Genomic DNA, 19,128 nt, shown 5'->3' with positions numbered 1-19,128 from the left:
AAAATTAAGAAAATAATACAATGACAATGACAATGACTATTTTGTTCAGTGTGAACTTTATTTTAAGGGGTAAAAAAGATGAACAATATTTTGCTAAAGAGCTTCGTACTTTTAATATAATAATATAATATATCGATTTTTTGGTAATAAATTTATATGATTACTCATTAAAAGGACTAAAATCGGTATATGTGGATTTCAGGTTTCTAATTCTTCTTAATTGGATTAATTTCACAATTCATAGTGTTTCGGAAAGTAAATTAAAGTACTTTTGGACGCGGTGAATTGTTTAGTTAGAGTCCTTAAAAGCTTTTTTTGGCGTGCATGTAAGACTACATTTCTTTCTCCATGATTAATCAACTTGCTATAATTTAGCCTGGGGGTGGCTCAAGGGGGAGGTTAGTAAAGCCTTTACTTTAGGCCCCTAAATTTTGGGACCCCTAAAAATAATTTTAGTTGTGGATTTACAATCTTTTTTTCGCTTAGAAGTTTATAGAAAAAAGAAAAAAAAATACAAAATCCTTATAAAAAAGGAAAGAAAAACTATCTATTTTTAACAATAAAAATATTTTAGAACTTTGAATTAAGATGCTCACATCTTCATATTGATAAATAACGTTTATTACAATAAGATCCAAGGTAACAAATTGTAAATACATGACTAACATCTTATAAACTTGAATTTTCTTACCAATATGAATATAAATATTATATTTTATAAGATAACTCCATAACCTGCAACAAAAAGAAACCAATGTAATATTAATACTATATTATGCAAGATAACTTTACGATAGGCAAAAAAAATAAAAAATTACGGCCACTTATCAAAATTTGGCTTTAGGCCACGACTTTTATTGAGACGCCTTTGATTCAGCAATACTATAAGACATAGACAAGTTTAACACAGTAAATTTACTTTTATGCATCTTTAATCAAAAGCAAGATCATAAGGAAATGGAACATTAATTTACTTTTTTTTCCGGACTAAGTAAACTATATGTTGTTCCAAATAACACAAAGTACAAGAAATTCTACCAATAATCCAAACAAGAACAAGCCCCATTTTTGAAGTGATGAAATCTAGATCTATCTCTTACTATAATTTCCCTCTCATAAATCCTTGAAATAAGCTTAGTAGCTGCATGACAGTCACTGCAGACCCTAAGTTCTTTATGATTCTAATAGGGGCACCAGAATTAGATGCAATAAGAGCATAAGCTATGGCTAACTTTCACTATGATATGAAAGTGCATCTTCCTTCTCTTCCTCTTCAATGTCAAACAACACTTCTCTTGTTCCTGACTTATGACCCTGTTCTTGCAGCCTTCTATTAATCTCATCTAGCTTCAGATATATCCGTTTAGCGTGTGGATGAGTCTTATCGCCAATAAGGAACTCGTGCATAGCACCATCAATATCGACAATGCTACTACCAGAGCTTTGTCGATTCCATGATCTTTCATCAATTTCCTTACATTTTTCACATCATCCCACTTGTTCAAGCTAGCGCACATATTCGATAACAACACATAATTCCCGCTAGTCTCTGGCTCTAGCTATATCAACTGTTTTAATGCTGATTTACGTACCTCTAAGTTACCATGAACACGAGCAGCTCCAAGTAAAGACCTCCAAAGAACTGCATTTGGCTTCATAGGAATGGTCTAAACTATTTCCTCAGCCTCCTTCACCCGGCGTGCTCGACCCAAAAGATCCACTAAGGTCCCATAATGCTCAAGCTTAGGCTCAATTCCATAATCCTCCTTCATTGACTCAAAAAATTCGCAGCCTTGATCAACCAACCCTACATGAGAGCAAGCACATATTATAACTAGCATAGTTACATCATCAGGAACCAAACCTTCTAATTCCATTTTCTCGAAAAGGTCAAGAGCCTCCAGCCCAAGGCCATGCACTGCAAGTCCTCTAATCATGGCATTATAACAATATGTGTCTCTTTCGAGCAATTGATCGAACAACTGTCGAGCAATATCAAGACGGCCACAATTTGCATACATGGTGACTAAAGCTGTGCCAACGAAGCGGTTGAGCTTGAGGCCATTCCTAAGCACAAAAGAATGATCCCATATCCCCTGACTAAGCGTACCCAAATCAGCACAAGCACTAATCAACGCCACCAAACTAACTTCATTAGGACTGGTCAAAGATTTCTGCATTTGATTAAACAAAAGCAAAACTTCTAATGACAAATTAGTGCTATCATAAGCATTATCAAAACAGGCTTCCGATTGAACAGAAGTATTATGGGCATAAGCTGTAAGTATGGAGTTCCAAAAAGCTAAATCCGGTCTTGTGATTTGATCAAAGAGGAATCTTGCAACCCCCAATTCACCACTCCTAGAGTAGAAATTAAGCAACGAGGCTTGAACAAAATGATCATAAGGTGGTTCAAGGAATTTCAAGACATGGGTGTGCAAGGCGCGACCATGTTGAAGCCATGGTTGAGAACTACAAGCCTTAAAAAGAGAGGGGTAGGTGTAATTATTGGGCTTGAGAGTGGTTTGAGTGAGCATACGAGAGTAAAGAGCTAAGGAAAAGTGAAGTTGATCATCTTTCCTAGCAAGGGTTGATGAGATGAGGGTATTGAAAAGGAAAATTGTTGGATTGCTTACTTGGTTGAAAATGGTTAGCGCATAGGAGTTGGTGGCGGCAAGGGTGGAGGACGAAATGAGTATGCGACTGAGAGGGTAAGTGTGGAGAATAAGCCCAGTTGTGATCATTTGAGCATGCACTTGCTTGAGAGTGGCTATGTTTTTGCATTGTTCTATGAGTTTGAAAATTGGGTGGGCAGATTTTCGGCTCAATGTTTTCATGTGATGTGCTCGAAGCTTTGCGAGACAAACATAACCTTTCACAAGTCACTAGTGCAGAATGAGATTTCTTCTTTTGATAGTGCACTTGCACAGGATTAACCGCACAACAGAACTCAATAACAATTCAGATCATGCCCACATCTGAAAATTAAATAAAGACATAATTAGAACTCATCATTTCAACATATACAAATTTAGCACTTATGTGAACAAAAATCATACATATGGTCATTATGGTCAAGATTTCTTTTTTTTTTTAATCGATTTAGTTACTGATATGAAAATTTGTTCAAATAATCTCACCACCATGCTCAGATCACATCACTTTCAATTAGGATAGTCACAATCTTCCATTATAAATAAAATAAGGAAAAACATAAACTTAATCGAAATTTGATAAATAAACTAAAATTCAAAAATCCTTATGAAAGAAACACAAATTACCAACAAAAAGAAAGTGGAAAGGTGAATCACAACATCTTTCCGTAAAGTGAGAAAGTTAGTACTTCCAGTAATTTAGAACAATATATATCAAACATCACTAGTGTTTTGCAGTCTAGAAGTCATAGTTCATATGAAAAAGCGAACCTAATGCCATAATCAACTGAGGTGTTCAAGCATTTAGTCTCCTACGGAGCCCAGCAAATGCGCGACAAGCTTAGCGCTAGCTTAACAAAATAGAAGCAACTCAGAGAGGTTGTTAACAGCTTGTGCATGAGCTCATGCTGCCACATGGGAGGCAGTTACATGCAAGTCGCAGTAATTTTACTGAAATTAATTAGGAGAATAGCTTATTACTCATGCGGTACATAGAGTATTGAGTATTAACAGTAGCCTTGTGTCGGTGATAACTTATACCAGATATAGTTTCCTGGACCCAACTTTCAGCATTCAAACTCATAGTTCCTAAGCTGATGGTCATTGAGTCATTGGTACCAACTGGTATTAGAGTCATTTGAATCCTCGAAACAGTGTTGAAATGGCTAAAAGACCGCTAGAATATACTGAAGTGGATGTAAAAGAACTCACTAAGCAGCCTAAATAGTTGCCACCTCACAGGGGTAGATGACAGAATACCCTCGGTCAGTGACTATATACCAGTGAATAAGGAGGCTTATATATTTTTTGATAAGTAAAAAAGAAAAACATCACATGTTTGTTTTGGTTGGAAAGAAATTTTGTTCTTGTCATTTGTATATTACCACAGGGACTCAAATAGATGCATTGCGGAGCATAAGTTTTACAAACCACTCACTGAGGCCTTATTAGATGAATTGGATGAACCAAGATATTTTCTAAGGTGGACCAGAGAGCAGGTTACCATCAATTGAGAATGACAACTGAGATTATCTTCAATACAAATATTGGCGATGCCATTTGGCCTAACCAATGCACCATCAAGGGCGGCTCCGTAAAATTGGTGGTCTAAAGCCAAACTTTAATAAGAGGCCTTATACTTTTTTTATTAGTACGTATACACACAAATATGCAAAAAAATTAATCTTGCCATTTTTTTCATACTTGTTGTTTATAGCATATATTCTTAAATGACATAGTCTTTAACTTCACATAGTAATATTATTATTTATATTAAAAAGGAAAATTTTAAATAAATGAGATATTAAACATGTATTTGCAATATGTTACCTTTGATATTGTTGTAGAAAATATATTTACTAATATGAAGATTTAAGTAGTTTAATTCAAAGTTTTAAAAATATTTTTACTGTTTAAGAGTAGACACCTTTCTTTCTTTTTTACAATTTTTTTTATACTTTACTATTTTTCCTACAAACATTAATATTGTCTAATTTGAAATAAAGTTATAAAATCCATTATTAAAAATTTTGGGGGACCTAAATCAAAGCTTTACTAATCTCCTACTAGAGCCACTTATCCGCCCCTGACATTCTCAATAAAATTTATAGAGTCTCACTTAAAATAAGGTAACAATGACAAGAGCATTAAAGGCAGCGAGTTTGTCATTCAGTTACCAAATGTGAATGAAGCTGGTTGAACAGTACGTTTATAGTGGGGTAGTAATCTGTAAATAATTGTTGATTGTCAATGAGGGACGGCTCAACAAAACTGGTGACCTAAACCAAAATATATTAAAAAGACCCTGAAACGTCTTTTATAAAATTCATATAATATTGAGACACAAAAAAAACCTACATGACTTTGATATAGTGGTGAGAGAACAACTCATGATGTATGAGTTAGGCGCGTGCCATATGGTATTGAATTCTTCCCTTAAGTGAAAATGGTAAAAGGTGAGCCTATTATTCATCATGTTTTGAACCTTGCGACATTTGCCCCGGGGAATTCTTAGTTAAAAAAGATGAGACACAAAAGAACTTGCTTTCTGGTATGTGGTTCAATCAAATGTGACTAAAAGAAATAGTTCATTTAGAGAATCGGAGTTGAAATTAGAAAGTAAAATCGTAAAAACCATGAAAAAAAGACTATACATAAAGAAAGAAAATTAAAATTGATGAGAAGGTAAATATATTATTTAATTTAGTGAGAATTTTTTTTTCCAATTAACTCACTCAATCTTACGTCTACCAAATGGTAAAAATTATTAAAATTTGAAATCTTTTATTAATAATTATATGAATATAAATTATGGAGTATATATTATATAATAATATAATAGTACTTTTATTTTTGGGGCCTAAATTATTTGGGGGCCTAAGGCAAGGGCTTCACTTGCCTTACCCTAGAGCTGCCCTTTTACACCATCCACCTTAAAAAGCTCGATGAACACCATCTTTAAGCCTTAATCATGTAAATTTGTATTATTTTTCTTCAATTATATACTAATTTCCTTCTTCAATACTTCAGTGAGAGGTTTAGTTTACGCTCTTCAATTTTATTCAAGATTTATTGTGGATACAAATACTAGTGACCTTGGTAGTAGGAGCAGTATATTTTCTTATCAACATTAATTACTATCAACTTAGACTTGATCTATTTATGCAATCTTTGAGTAGTCATATCACCTTTTTACTTTCAAAACATACACTCCCCTCCCCCCAAAAAAGAACCCAAAAAAAATAAATCAAAACTGATAAGCCAAAGGTGCATACTAACTTTCAGTTTCAAGCATTGCCAAGTCAAATGGAGTTCAAATTAGCCATTTTTATCAAGTGGCTTCAACAATAAACTATTACAAAAGCACACTGTTTGATTTAGCCATCATATTAGAAAAGAAAACGTCAAGTAATAATACAAGAACATAAATAAAGGGGAAGAGAAGAACGTAGACGTACTTGGAAGAAGAAACTTATGAAGAAGTAGCCATTTGACTCTTCAATTTCCCTTCAGTCTCTTTTTTTATTTTCTCCCGGCCGCCTCCTACATGAAAACCTTCTTCCAGAAAATGACGAGAATGTCAATCTATTAAGGAGAGCAGAGCAATCTTCTCCGAGGACAACTTTGGAATTAAGCGAAACATTATTTAAAAGAGATTTTTATAAATAAATGAAAAAACAGAATTTTTTTCAATAATGTATTTGTCAAATTTTGTAAGTTTTTGGAAATTTTTCGAAAATGAGTTTTTCAAAAATCAAAAAGTCTTTTGGACCATTTATTCAAAATTTTCAGCCCCATTCACAAAACTGCAATATTTTTTCAAGTAAATGCATGTCCAAACAAAATTTCAAATTCCAAATACTATTTTCAACTTAACTCCAAATACTACTTTTTTTAAAAATTATAATTTTTATGTCCAAACGCCTACTATATTAGAAACTTATTTACCCTCACTAGAGATATTTTAAATTAATTGCAACTTCATATACGATTTACCAATTATATACAAATTAGTATAATTAGTATTGATTGTAGCCTTTTAATTTGGTAAATCCCTTTAAATGCTCATAATTCCTTTCTTCCCCACACAAACCACAATCACATTTCTTTCTAAAGGATTTTTCCTCTTTCCCTCTTTGAAATCAACTCTATTTTTACACTGATTCTAAAAGATTTTCTTCTAAAGCTCATAATTTTCTCTAACAATGGCGAAGGAAGGGATTAATTTTTTATCTATCTGAATTTTTTAATGGCCAGAGTTTGGAGCTGAAGTTCGCCAGTTACAAAAACAAAAATTTCGCTAGTTACAAACAAAAACTTCAGCTCTAGAGCTGAAGTTCGTCAGTTACAAAACAAAAAATTCGCCAGTTACAAAAATAAAAACTTTCGCCAGTTACAAAATAAAAACTTCAGCTTTAGAGCTGAACTTCAGGTCAGGCTACTAGAATGCTGAAGTTTTGCGTGATTGCCTTTGCTAATTCAGCCCCATATGCTGAAGTTATGCAAAAAGAATACGCTTGTAATTTTTTTTATAAAACGGGCACAAATTAAAATGTGACTACAAATGCTCCAAAAGTAACGAATATTGTACTGTAAACTTGGGTCAGTCTATTGGTCATTGCATGGCTTTTTAGAGAGACACGTGTCCCACCAACCCCAGATAACAAACACGTGTACAGTTATTGGTCCGGGTTCAAACTTCAAAGAGAGAAAACTGTGGGTGGAACTTACCAGAAATTAACTGGATGTATTCACTCATCGACAGGGACAATTTTGGTCTTCTTCGTGTTCAATTATTTAGTTACACAGCTAACTTTTTCTCTTTTTGTTACTCATCCTCTATATTTTCTTTACTTGCTCCAGCTACATCTGGCTTTTGCTTCCGCATTTATTTCAAAAAAATCCCAATTTTCTCATTTTTATGTGGATTTCCGTTCCCAGGTAAAGTCATCTCAGAAAATTTAATTCTAGCGATTGTGAAGTATATACAAAAGAGAGAAACCATCGACCAACTGTTTTACCCCAATTATACAGTTTAATCGAATAGGACCTGTGATGAGATAATAATTTAAAAATAACAGAAGCTGAGAAAATCAAAGAAGAGAGAAGAGCGCAAAAGTAAACTCACCACCAAAAACGTAGGTGGTGTAGAGCGAGAAGAACAGGTCACAGCGCCAAAAGCAAGAACCAGTTTATCTTCCACGTCGGAAACGGAGGAGACGACGAAAAGGCGCGCGTAACCAAGAGAGAGAAACAGATCACGGAAGGAAAGGAAAAGAATTCAGCGATTTCGCGTCCTCAAAATCGGTTGTGTAAGACATGACAGAAAGACCAAAATAACCCCCGGATTTTGATACAAAAAAGGGAGTTTGTTGTAATTGCAGAGGCGGATGTAGAGTATATCCGCCGGGTGCATTTGCACCCAGTATTTTCGCCGTCGATCATAAGTTTATATGCAAAAATTAATTAAAATTGCAACAAATAGTAGGTTTGAACCCATAACTTTAAAAATACAATGGGCTCAAAAACCTTAAAAGTTGAATATAAATCCCGAATCTGCCTCTGTTCTCTGCTCTGTGATAATTGCTATCTAGGATAAAAGTAGTAATGGAAAGAGAAGTACTTTGATGCCATCAATGTATTTGACGAAATTCCCAGTGAAAGGTCTTCATGATCAACGAGTTTGGATCAAATGTATAGTGCAAATCTTGATTTAAGTTGTTTATGATATAATGATGTCGTGCTTGGGAAGTTTCTGCTCTTGCCTGGATGACATTTCCTCTCTAAAGTTATGAATTTGAAACGGTTTGAGGTTTGAGATTTACTGACTGGTGCAATAAAGGTTTCACATTTTTTTGGAAGTGAATTGTGTTCGTTGACAATAGGTATGCCCACAGCCAATTACTGAAGGTTACTAAGGAATTAACGAAGAAATTGAGTTACTCTGTATTTTGCTATTGAAATTATTTGGCAATCTAAGTTTGTGCCTTTGTATTTAATACTAGTTTGCATTTCAACTATGTTATTTCAGTTTGTAATTTATTCGCTCACCTTTTTTCCAGGCTTCCGGCACTACTTTCTCTGTCAAGTGTATGGCAATTCTGACCTTTCGATTGAGGTTGTAATTAAACTGTCCGAAACGATGCATCGAAGGCTCCTCTTCTTCTGCTAACTCTAGGTGATCCACGGAAACCTAGCTCAAACTCTGTGAGCTCATTTATTTGTTCTTAAATATTTTTCTTTACCGTAAGAAAATTATTGCAGTTAGTTATATCAACTACTGCTTGCTATTAATTGCACAAATAAAAATGAATGTTAAGTAAAATCTACTAATTGCTTGCTTTATTGCAGTTTGCAGGTGGGTTCTTCCGTGATAGCGTGGGTTATGGGTTTATGGATCACTGGCTTCTCTCGCCATCTCAAAGCCTCATCTGCCCAACATCATTACTTTCTCATTCTATTCATGTAAAATATGGATTCTAATAAAATTTATAATCACAAAATAGTTTAAAAGTTAAAATTGTGTGTCTAGAATCTTGCTTAAAATTGTTTTTGATAAGTAAATAACTTTTTTAGAAAGAAAAAGCACCAAAGGAGAGGTGTAATAATAACAAAACCACAAACGTAACACAATATTATGAACCCCACATGACCAGTCTTGAAACTAGGTCCTTTTATTGGTTAAATGTTTTCCATAGTACAAAGAATATAATATGAAGGATACCTAGTGTTTGTATTAAGTACATCACCTAGGAGTCGATCAATTTAGGACAAGTTAAGTTTAGTTTTCTGGCCAAGGATCAATCTGATTTTGCCAGCTTAAGTTGCACCAATGACAAGGCTGGTTGTTAATTGTTATGCTTTTGCCTTATTTGTCTCTAATTACATTTCTCTTCATCGTTTTAGGAATTTTACAGAGTATAATATATATAAAGCCTATTGTTTGTATTATATACATATAAATAGGAACTGATCAACCATTGGCAAGCTGAGGTTTGTTTTTCTAGCCAACAATCTCTCTTTCTGACTATGATGACTTTGTTATGCCAATGACATGGCTTACTCTTATGGTTTTGCCTTATTTGGCTCTAATGAGATTTATGTTTATTGTTCTGGGAATTGTGTGAATGCTTTGTTATCTTTATCTTATTTAGACTGAGTTAATAGATGTGGTATATTTATTTGGTAGGCTGCGCAGATGGAGCTCAATTCAAATTGCAGAGTCAATAAAATCAAGGAGGAATCTGATGCTTTGAGGGGTTTAGCAGAGAATTGGATCCAAAAATAATCTTTAAATATCCTTTTTGGTTTAAATTGACCTCTCTTTCTTGAATCCCTCCCAGAAGCATTTGTTTGATTTTCTTAAGTCAAGCTAATGAATGGCCCAAATTCCCTGATTTTTAAATTCATATGGAGTGATTCTACATCGTGTAAAATTAGCAGCTCCTAATGAAGCCATGTGAGTGAAAAGACTATATGCATCAGTGAAGCATACTAATTTTTGTTGAACACTGGAGGGAGAAGAAGAGCAAGTATTTCCTTTCACAATCACTGTTACATTGAGCACAATCACAGTTAATCGCCATCGGTACCCATAAAAACTTGGTCTTCTGCGGTCTGCATCATAAAAGATTACAATCATAAAGTAGTAGGACTTTCTAACTTTCCTATTGGCTTGAGTGCACAGTTACATTAATTCTGATGTTGTTTGTTAGAGAAGAGGCATATCGCTCAAGATTAAACTTCTGTAGCAATAGGAAAATGCCAACTCTGTACTACTATTGCTGCCAGAGTTCTTACTGCTCTTAAGTTATTAGTTTGTACGCAGAGGCGGAGGTAGAATGCTGGCAGCGGGTTCGGTCGAACCCAGTAACTTTAATTCGAACTCTGTATTTGTCTTATAAATTCATTAAATATGTATAAATTATTAATTTAGAACCCAGTAACTTTTAACGATTAAAAACCTGAACCCATAAACTTGAAATCCTAGCTTCAGAGTGATAAAATAAGGATTGTGTTAAATTTCATCTTCCACTTCCTGTTCAAGCTTTTTATGGCATTTAAAATGTAGCTGATTTTTTTTTTTGTTTGACAGTTATGTGATCCACAATTGAATCATTTTTAGCATGCAAAATTTAATCAATATAGACCTTTACAGTACTTTCATTTTAGCTTTATTACCTGCTACTTCAGATCCAAATTTTTTACTTCTTTCACTTCCAGAAGTAACTCCTGCCCGTTAACAATGTCTTGGACACGTTTCAAACAAAATCTTTCGAATTCAATTAAGAAAATCATCCTGGAAAAATTTCTGACTCTGTGCATATAAGTCTATCAGTGCTGTCCTACATAGAAAAGGAACACATCTTTGCACTAAATATTGGCTATAGAAGCAAAAAAAAAAGTCAAGCCTCTAGGTATAAATGAGGCCGAAATGGAAGCCGCAGATGTGATATCAGAATCTTCAAGCACAGGGTTAAAGCTGGAACCACCAATACCATAAAAATTTGTAAAAGGCGAGTCCCCTTATATATTTATAGTTGAGATTTTCTTCTTTCCTCTGACTTCTGAATTTTTATGCTTATAATATAATGCACCTTAGAATTGCTTATTTCCTTACAAAACTACCTTCTTTTTGCTCTTATTTATGTTTGCCAACTGCAGGAAGTATGTACCTTTTTTGGGATCTTTTTCTTCTGGAAAATAAATCCTTTTGGGTTTAGATATGTATGGTATAGTCTCACTCCCCTTACCCTTCACAATTTTGTCAATTCTGTAACTTGTGAACAAAAATGAATCTTAATTTACTGTGTTTGTTCCTGATACATTCAGTGTATTGAAAATTGCCCGGAGAAAATTACACTATTATTCTACCCATAGCTCTCTAGATGTTCTGTTCCTTAATTGTTTTTGCCTAGGTCATCATCAAAAGGTTGGGATTACAACTTTTCATCTTTTACATACTAGAATGTCAACAAGCGGACTGAAATTATACTTCAAGTTCAGAGATAGAGTGAGCACCGTACCAAAGAATTTCAAGTATTCGCTTTTATTAATTTTACTGATGTTTTTTATCAACAAATGGTTTCTCTAAAGCCCCAAGTTAAAAGACCCGTTCTTCGTACTTATAGCTTTCTAGCATAAGCCCGTAGTTCCATGACTTAATACTCTTCAGTAATCAACATCATTTTTGTTTTTATCTTGAAATATGATAAAGCTTCGAGTCTAAGTTCCTTAGTAATGGGTTTAGAAATTTCATGCATTGATTCCTATTCTCTTTACATATTTTCTGTAGACAGTAGTCCTAAAAAAAGGCAGTCAAGAGCAATACTGAAGAAAAAAGTACCATAAAGAGAAGCTTCAATGTCTTACAACTCACATTTGATAGATGAAAAGGAAAAACTTCTGGCAGCTGCATTTTGGTTTCTGGGCTCTCATTACTTCAACTTCTTTCCGATTGTCAATCATCACTTGACCTGTTTATGTATGCTTTGAAGTCTACTTTAATATGTAAATGCATGATCAATAATTCTGCTAATTTCTCTTGGTTGCCTATGATCTGCTTTTTACTTCAGCGAAGGTTTGTAGAAATGTTAAAGCTAATCCTTGTGGCCTAATAAGATATTACTCTTTAGAATGAATAGTCATATTTAAATCTATTTAATTTTTGTAATTGTAATCTTAAATAAAGAGATTCAAGTTTAATTTGACATAGAAATTGTTCTTCCCCGTTAGTTGAATGTGCAACACATTACATCTTGCTTTATAGTTTTTGAGTGATTACTCCAACAGTAGCAACCTATGCGACTATCTATCAAAAACTTGTAACCGGAAAGAACAGAGGTTACCTTTGAAGCCAACATGTGAGTCTCAATGTGACATATAATTTGTAATTACTAAGTCTCTGTTTCACAAAATAGAAAGCATTATTATTTAATGATATGTTCATTGTCATTAATTTTTCTGCTGTTGAGCTTGGCATAACGATTTTTTTTCAATCAAATTTTGCAAAACGTTATTTATAAGAACAGTGTTAATATGTTGTTTTTAATTAAAAAAAGATATATTATGTTGGCCCGTTGCACGGGCATACCCTAACTAGTAATACTATAGAGAGAACTTCATTTATAGTAGTAATACTATAGAGAGAACTTCATTTATAGCCCATCGGGCAAAATAAATTTCATTTGGTAGCCCACAAATTACCCCATACAAGTCATAGCCTAAAAATAAAATAAGTGCTAGCCGGAAACTTTACTAATTCCCTCGCCGGAAATCCACCCAGCCAACTATGACCATGACCGCTCCTCTCGCTTTCCTCTTCTTCCTTACTAGTCACATCAATTTCTCAAGCAATGATTTAATCCTTGAAACAAATTTCACCAACAGATGCAAAAGTCACAAGCTCAAAGTAAGTGGATTTTGAATTTTACTCGTCAATTCGCTTCACCCAATTTATCAAATCACTATTAGTAGTATTTCAATTCAACGGAACAATTTCAAATCTCACTTTTCATAACAAACAAATATTAACAGAAGTTCCAAACCCAGACATGAGTTTCTTTTCTTGATTCAAAGTGCAGAATCAATGACACCAATAAGAGCAGTAGCGGAATTTCTTTTTTAATAGTCTGATTTTGAGTTTTGTGGCGACGGGTAAAAGTCCAGATCTTTTTATTTCGGCAGTGGTGTAGCATAAGGCTCAACCTTGTCTTCTTCTCTGATTTTCTCTTACAGTTTCTGTGAATATGTAGATAATATTTTGAAGATCTTTGGTTAAAAGTTTAAAACTCCGGCGATCTTGTTACCATTTTCGGTGACTGTGAGGCCTTGGACGCTGGTGGCTGGTTTCTCAATGAGAGGAAGAACAGAGGAGATGATTATGCATAAAGTTGAAATATCTACAAAACATACTGTTATTATACAAAAATTATACAAAATAGACTATCACTATACAATTTATATACAAATAGACTGTTACTATACAATTTATATACAAATAGAGTGTCATTATACAAAATATATACAAAAATACAATGTCATTATACAAAAAATATACTAAATAGAATGTCATTATACAAAATATGTACAAAATAGACTATCAACAACAACAACATCCCAGTATAATCCCACAAGTGGGGTATGGGGAGGGTAATATGTACGCAGACCTTACCCCTACCCCGAGAGGTAGAGAGGCTGTTTCCAGGAGACCCTCGCTTTAAGAGAGCAATAAGAGACAATATATTAGTACTATCAATAGACTCATAGTAAATAACATAAAATAACAAAATAACAACAATATACAAAATAGACTATCACTATACAAAAATATACTAAATAGACTGTCACTATACAAATAGACTGTTACTATACAAAAAATATATAAAATAGACTGTCACTATACAAATAGACTGTCACTATACAAAAAATATACAAAATAGACTGTCACTATGCAAAAAATATACAAAAATAGTCTGTTATTATACAAAAAATATACAATAACACTTAAAGATCCAGAAGTACATTTAAAAAGGCAAAAAAGGGTTGCTCTATCACACCAGGTGAGGGTCAAACCTGCGACCTTCAGCTTAGGAAACAAGCGCTCTAACCACTGAGCTACAGGCGCTTATGTTGTCATGCTTATTCCTTTCGGCTACTATATGCAATACGTTTGGGCCGAAGGGCCATTTTTTGTAAGTAGGACAAAACATGGACTATTAAAATTTTAAGGGACTATAGAGAGTAGTTTTCTCAATACTATATATTGCGGCGACTCAAAAGGACTACTTAAACAAACAAGTTGTCTCTTTTCTTGGCCGCATAAATAAATAATAAAAACACTATTCAATATGTTCCTAAGCAAAAGAAAGTTAAATTCCATGAAAATATAAAAAAGATTAAGGGGATTTAACATTTTGAAATTAGTATCTCTCTAAATAGTTAGTCGCAAATTAATAAAGATACATGAATAAAAAGGTAATATTAGAATTTAACTACGACTTGAAATAATTTTTTGAAAATTAGAGAACAAAAGAGAAATAAATTAAATAATAAAATTAACTTCATTAACAACAGTTGCTCTAAATAATGGTCAGCTATAAAACACTATATAGTGCGGCGAAATGATGGGCGCGCATATATATATAATTAACAATCCAGCCTACTAGTGATATTGTTTGCTCTGGGCTTAGGCCCTCACGGGTTAAAACGCGTCACTAGGGTCTAATGCTTGTTAACTCATATACCCAGCATCTCTCTTGTGTTTTGCCGATGTGCGACTCTGTCTAAAGTCTGGGGGTGTTACAAATACCTCCTCTTATGGCCTCAGTGTCCTCGCTGAGGTTTGCCCCACCGTATGGGATTCGCCTAGACTCAACACTGAGGTTTGCCCCGCCTAACTGGGATTTACCTAAACTCAGTTGAACTCTGACCCACCATCGACAAGGTTGATACAAGAGTGACTCTGATACCATATGTAACAACCCAGTTTACTAGTGATATTGTCCGCTCTGGGCCTAGGCACTCACGAGTTCAAAACGCGTCACTAGGGTCTAAGACTTGTTAACTTATATACTCAGCATCTCTCTTGTGTTTTGCTGATGTAGGACTCTGTCTAAAGTATGCGGTGTTATATATATATAGACACACACACTGACTATTTTTAGTTTAAGCAATTGGACAACTATTTAGGTTAGTTCTATATATATATATACACACACACACATATATATATATATACACTGACTATTTTTAGTTTAAGCAATTGGATAGCTATTTAGGTTAGTTCTTCTTCAAAAAATATGCGGAGAATTAACGCTAAATGCCTATCAAACCCAAAAAAAAATTCATGTTTTAGCCCAACCTAAAGTTTGTTTCAATTTTGTAGAAATGGCGTGGGATAGTCACTTTTTAATATGGTATTCAGTTTTTATCCAGTATTTTAATGCTGAGCAAAAATAGCCAGAACTCTATTAAAATTAATATGAAATGATATTTTTACCCTTTCTTCATGAGTGCTGTGTAAATATTAAGGACATGGTATCCTTAACATTTATACTAAACACATGATGTTAAGGACTCCATGTCCTTAATATTTATACTGCACATATGAAGTTAAGGACATGACATGACACTTTATCCTTAATATTTACACAACATTCATGAAGTTAAGGACTTCATGTCCTTAATATTTATACAACACTCATAAAGTTAAGGATATTATATCCTTAACATTTACACTGCACACATCAAGTTAAGGACACCATGTCCTTAACATTTACATTGCACATATGAAGTTAAGGATATGAGGCCCTAAATTTTAACAACAGAATGTGCAAATATAAGTTAAGGACATTATGTCCATAACATTTACACTGCACACATGAAGTTAAGGACGCCATGTCCTTAACATTTACACTGCACATATGAAGTTAAGGACATGACATGACACTTTGTCCTTAGTATTTAAACAACATTCCTGAAATTAAAGACACCATGTCCTTAATATTTACAGAGCACCCATGTTTAGCACACGAGTATTTTCTTTCGGGCGGATAAAAATTTATTAAGCACTGGCTTGTATACGTTGAAAATCAGAGAGTCCGATTTTATGATCATTATAGCACTTCGCAGAGACCGCCCCAGAAGGCTCGAGGCTCAACCCGGGGTTCGACCCCGAGGGTCTCAATGATCGAACTCGAGGCTGTGCAAATCAATGGCTATGATGGACAAACGGGAAGTTCCCAAGGCACGTGATTAAAGCTGACCAAGTCTATTGGACTAGTTCAAGCCCGTACCGTGGCATTAAATGGTTGTACCAGCCTCAAACCCTTGTAATAAATGCGACTGTACTATGTTGGGATTCTTCCTCATATATAAAGTGGACCCTTGTCATTTTTTAACACAATAACACACAACATTCAATACAAGAATATTCTCTGCTCTCTAACTTAAATACATTCTCCTTTGATTCTATTACTTACATTTATTGCTTACATTTATTGTGTTTCATTAATTGTTCTTCATTTATTACTCATTATTGACCATAAAGAGCTCAGATCAAAGCTCTTAGTATTGTTAGACCTTCATTGGCCGGTTATAGCCTAGTGCTTAGATCGACCTCGAGGCCCCATATAGGCCAGCTCGAGGCCCCGAATCCCAGCCACTCCGTTTGCTCGATACACTGCCTTCAAGCTCTTATCATATTTTCTAGTCTCACACATAGCATCTATTGCCTAACAACTAGCATAAAAACAAATCCCCTATTTTTAGAACTACGAAATCAAATCAAATTGTAATTACCATTTTCAAGATAAACAGTTTGGCGCCCACCATGGGGCTAAAAATAATAGTGGTTGTTTTCTTGCTGGTTTGCTACATAACGCAAGTTATCTTTCACGCTTTTTCTTGTCCAAGAATCTTTGATTTCAGGTCAAAATACCTAACTCAGTGAACGCACATGAAAACAACGGTCTTGAGGATCATAGAGAGAATGGTGTAGTTGTTCCAAGTATTGGTGTACCATAACGAAACCCTAAGGATGCACCAGAACCAATTCCCGTGGACGTGGTCTCGCGCAACGCCCAACACGTCGACATAATTTCCCACACCAATAGGAGTATACGCCAAGAAAACCAACAAGAAGCTCAGGAAATCCCAGCGCGAGGGGAGAGAAAGGTTAGCCTTCACGTTATTTTTGAGATGTTACAGGCACAACAGCTGACAATTGCTCAACTGCAAAGACACCAAAAAAATCCAAGCATAGCAGCACCAAAAACGGCTCATCGAGTCGAACAGGTACCAGAAAGATCGAGTAACAACATGTCAGCATCCGACCCCGCTATTATGAAGATGCTTGAGGACCTCACAAAGAGGATTGAATCGGTCGAAAAGATGATTAAAGCTAATGACAAAAAGGTGGAGACTTACAATTCAAGGGTCGACCAGATCCCGTCCGCAACCTCGATCCTGAAGGGGGTTGATTCAAAGAAATTCGTACAAAAGCCATTCCCGTCAAATGCTGCTCCGAAGAACATCCCAAAGAAATTCAGAATGCCTGATCTCTCAAAGTATAACAGAACCTCGAACCCCAACGAGCACGTCACTGCTTACACTTATGCGGTGAAGGACAACAACCTGAGGGATGACGGGATCGAATCCGTCCTGCTAAAAAAGTTCGAAGAAACACTTTCGAAAGGGGTCATGATGTGGTACCACAACCTAGCTCTGAATTCAATAGACTCATTTGCCATGCTGGAAGATTCTTTCATAAAGGCACATATCAGTGCCATCAAGGTGTCTACAAGGAAATCTGACGTCTTCAAAATCAAACAAAGAGAAAATGAGATGCTGCGGGAGTTCGTATCTTGCTTTCAAATAGAGCTAATGGAATTACCACCAGTCTCCGATGACTGGGTAGTGCAGGCCTTTACCCAATGTTTGAATGAACGAAGCTCAGCGACTTTGAAGCAGCTGAAGCAGAATTTGGTTGAATATCTCGCTGTGACTAGGTCGGATGTCCACAACCGATATCAGTTGAAGATTAGGGTCGAGGACGATCAACTGGGAGCCCCCTTGGGCTAGGTGTATCCAAGCAGACTCCTGGCAAAGGAGCCAAAGCCAAACAAGGAAAGGTACCAACCATACACTGAAGATCAAAGAAATGCCCCACGACATAACATACCCCGAAATAATCGAAGGGTAGATCGAGGTCAGAATCCTCGGGGACACGTAAGTATAGCCGGATTTGATAGACACACAAGGCCGACGCAGGCATCCCACTTGTCGGAATACAACTTCAACGTTGACGTTTCAGATATCGTATTCGCCATCAATAAAATTAGAGATACCAGGTGGCAAAGACCTGTACTATCTGATCCGTCGAAGAGGAACCCCAACTTAGTGTGCGAATTCCACGGCACACACGGTCATAGGACCGAAGATTGCAGACAGCTCCGAGAAGAAGTAGCCCGGCTACTCAACATAGGGCACCTCCGAGAGTTCCTTAGAGATCGAGCCAAAAATTAGTTCCGGGAAAGAAAGGTGAACAGGAAAAATAAAACAGATGAGCCGCAACATGTCATCCACATGATCGTTGGAGGAATCAACATCCCGCAGGAACCCATTGTCAAAAGAACAAAAATATCTATCACCAGGGAGAAACGAACTCGGGGTTACATACCCGAAGATGCTCTCACATTTAGCGATGAGGACATCGAGGCTCTGTCTCAACCTCATAACGATGCCTTGGTAATTTCTTTTCTTGTGAATACATTTCAAATTAAGCGTGTGCTTGTGGATCCAGGTAGCTCGGCCAGCATTATCAGGTCAAGGGTGGTGGAGCAGCTCGGACTGCTGGACCATATCGTGCCCGCCTCTTGAGTCCTTAATGGATTCAACATGATGAGCAAAACAACGAAAGGGGAAATCACCCTCCCGGTCAACGTGTCCGGCACGACCCAAAATGTCAAAGTCC

General features: G+C 35.5%; 1 protein-coding gene, 1 long non-coding RNA gene and 1 pseudogene across 6 annotated transcripts; 2 read left to right on the top strand and 1 right to left on the bottom strand.

Moving 5' to 3' along the window:
- Window positions 1–914: 914 nt before the first annotated feature.
- On the bottom strand, window positions 915–7,869 carry LOC104231932 (pentatricopeptide repeat-containing protein At5g43790-like; annotated as a pseudogene).
- Window positions 7,463–12,209, top strand: LOC104231933 (uncharacterized). Of its 5 annotated transcripts, none has more exons than XR_712208.2 (5): window positions 7,463–8,539; window positions 8,717–8,832; window positions 9,006–9,119; window positions 9,844–11,386; window positions 11,950–12,209. It is a non-coding gene; the product is annotated as an uncharacterized lncRNA (long non-coding RNA). The 5 variants fall into 5 exon arrangements; XR_011404261.1 differs by having other exon boundaries at window positions 9,006–11,170; window positions 11,319–11,386; XR_011404262.1 differs by having other exon boundaries at window positions 7,463–7,595; window positions 9,006–11,386.
- Window positions 12,210–17,354: 5,145 nt separating this feature from the next.
- On the top strand, window positions 17,355–18,236 carry LOC138882941 (uncharacterized). Its single transcript, XM_070163587.1, has one exon. The coding sequence runs from the start codon at window positions 17,355–17,357 to the stop codon at window positions 18,234–18,236; it is 882 nt and encodes a 293-aa protein (XP_070019688.1).
- The last annotated feature ends 892 nt before the right edge of the window (window positions 18,237–19,128 follow it).

Source organism: Nicotiana sylvestris, chromosome 12, assembly GCF_000393655.2.
Source record: "Nicotiana sylvestris chromosome 12, ASM39365v2, whole genome shotgun sequence".
Classification (NCBI taxonomy): Eukaryota; Viridiplantae; Streptophyta; class Magnoliopsida; order Solanales; family Solanaceae; genus Nicotiana; species Nicotiana sylvestris.
The sequence above is the reverse complement of the archived record's forward strand: the minus strand, read 5'-3'. Positions and strand labels throughout refer to the sequence as shown.

What these genes read in the sequence shown, in the direction of transcription:
- LOC138882941 (XM_070163587.1), top strand. Translation starts at nt 17,355, where the DNA reads ATGTTACAGGCACAACAGCTGACAATTGCTCAACTGCAAAGACACCAA.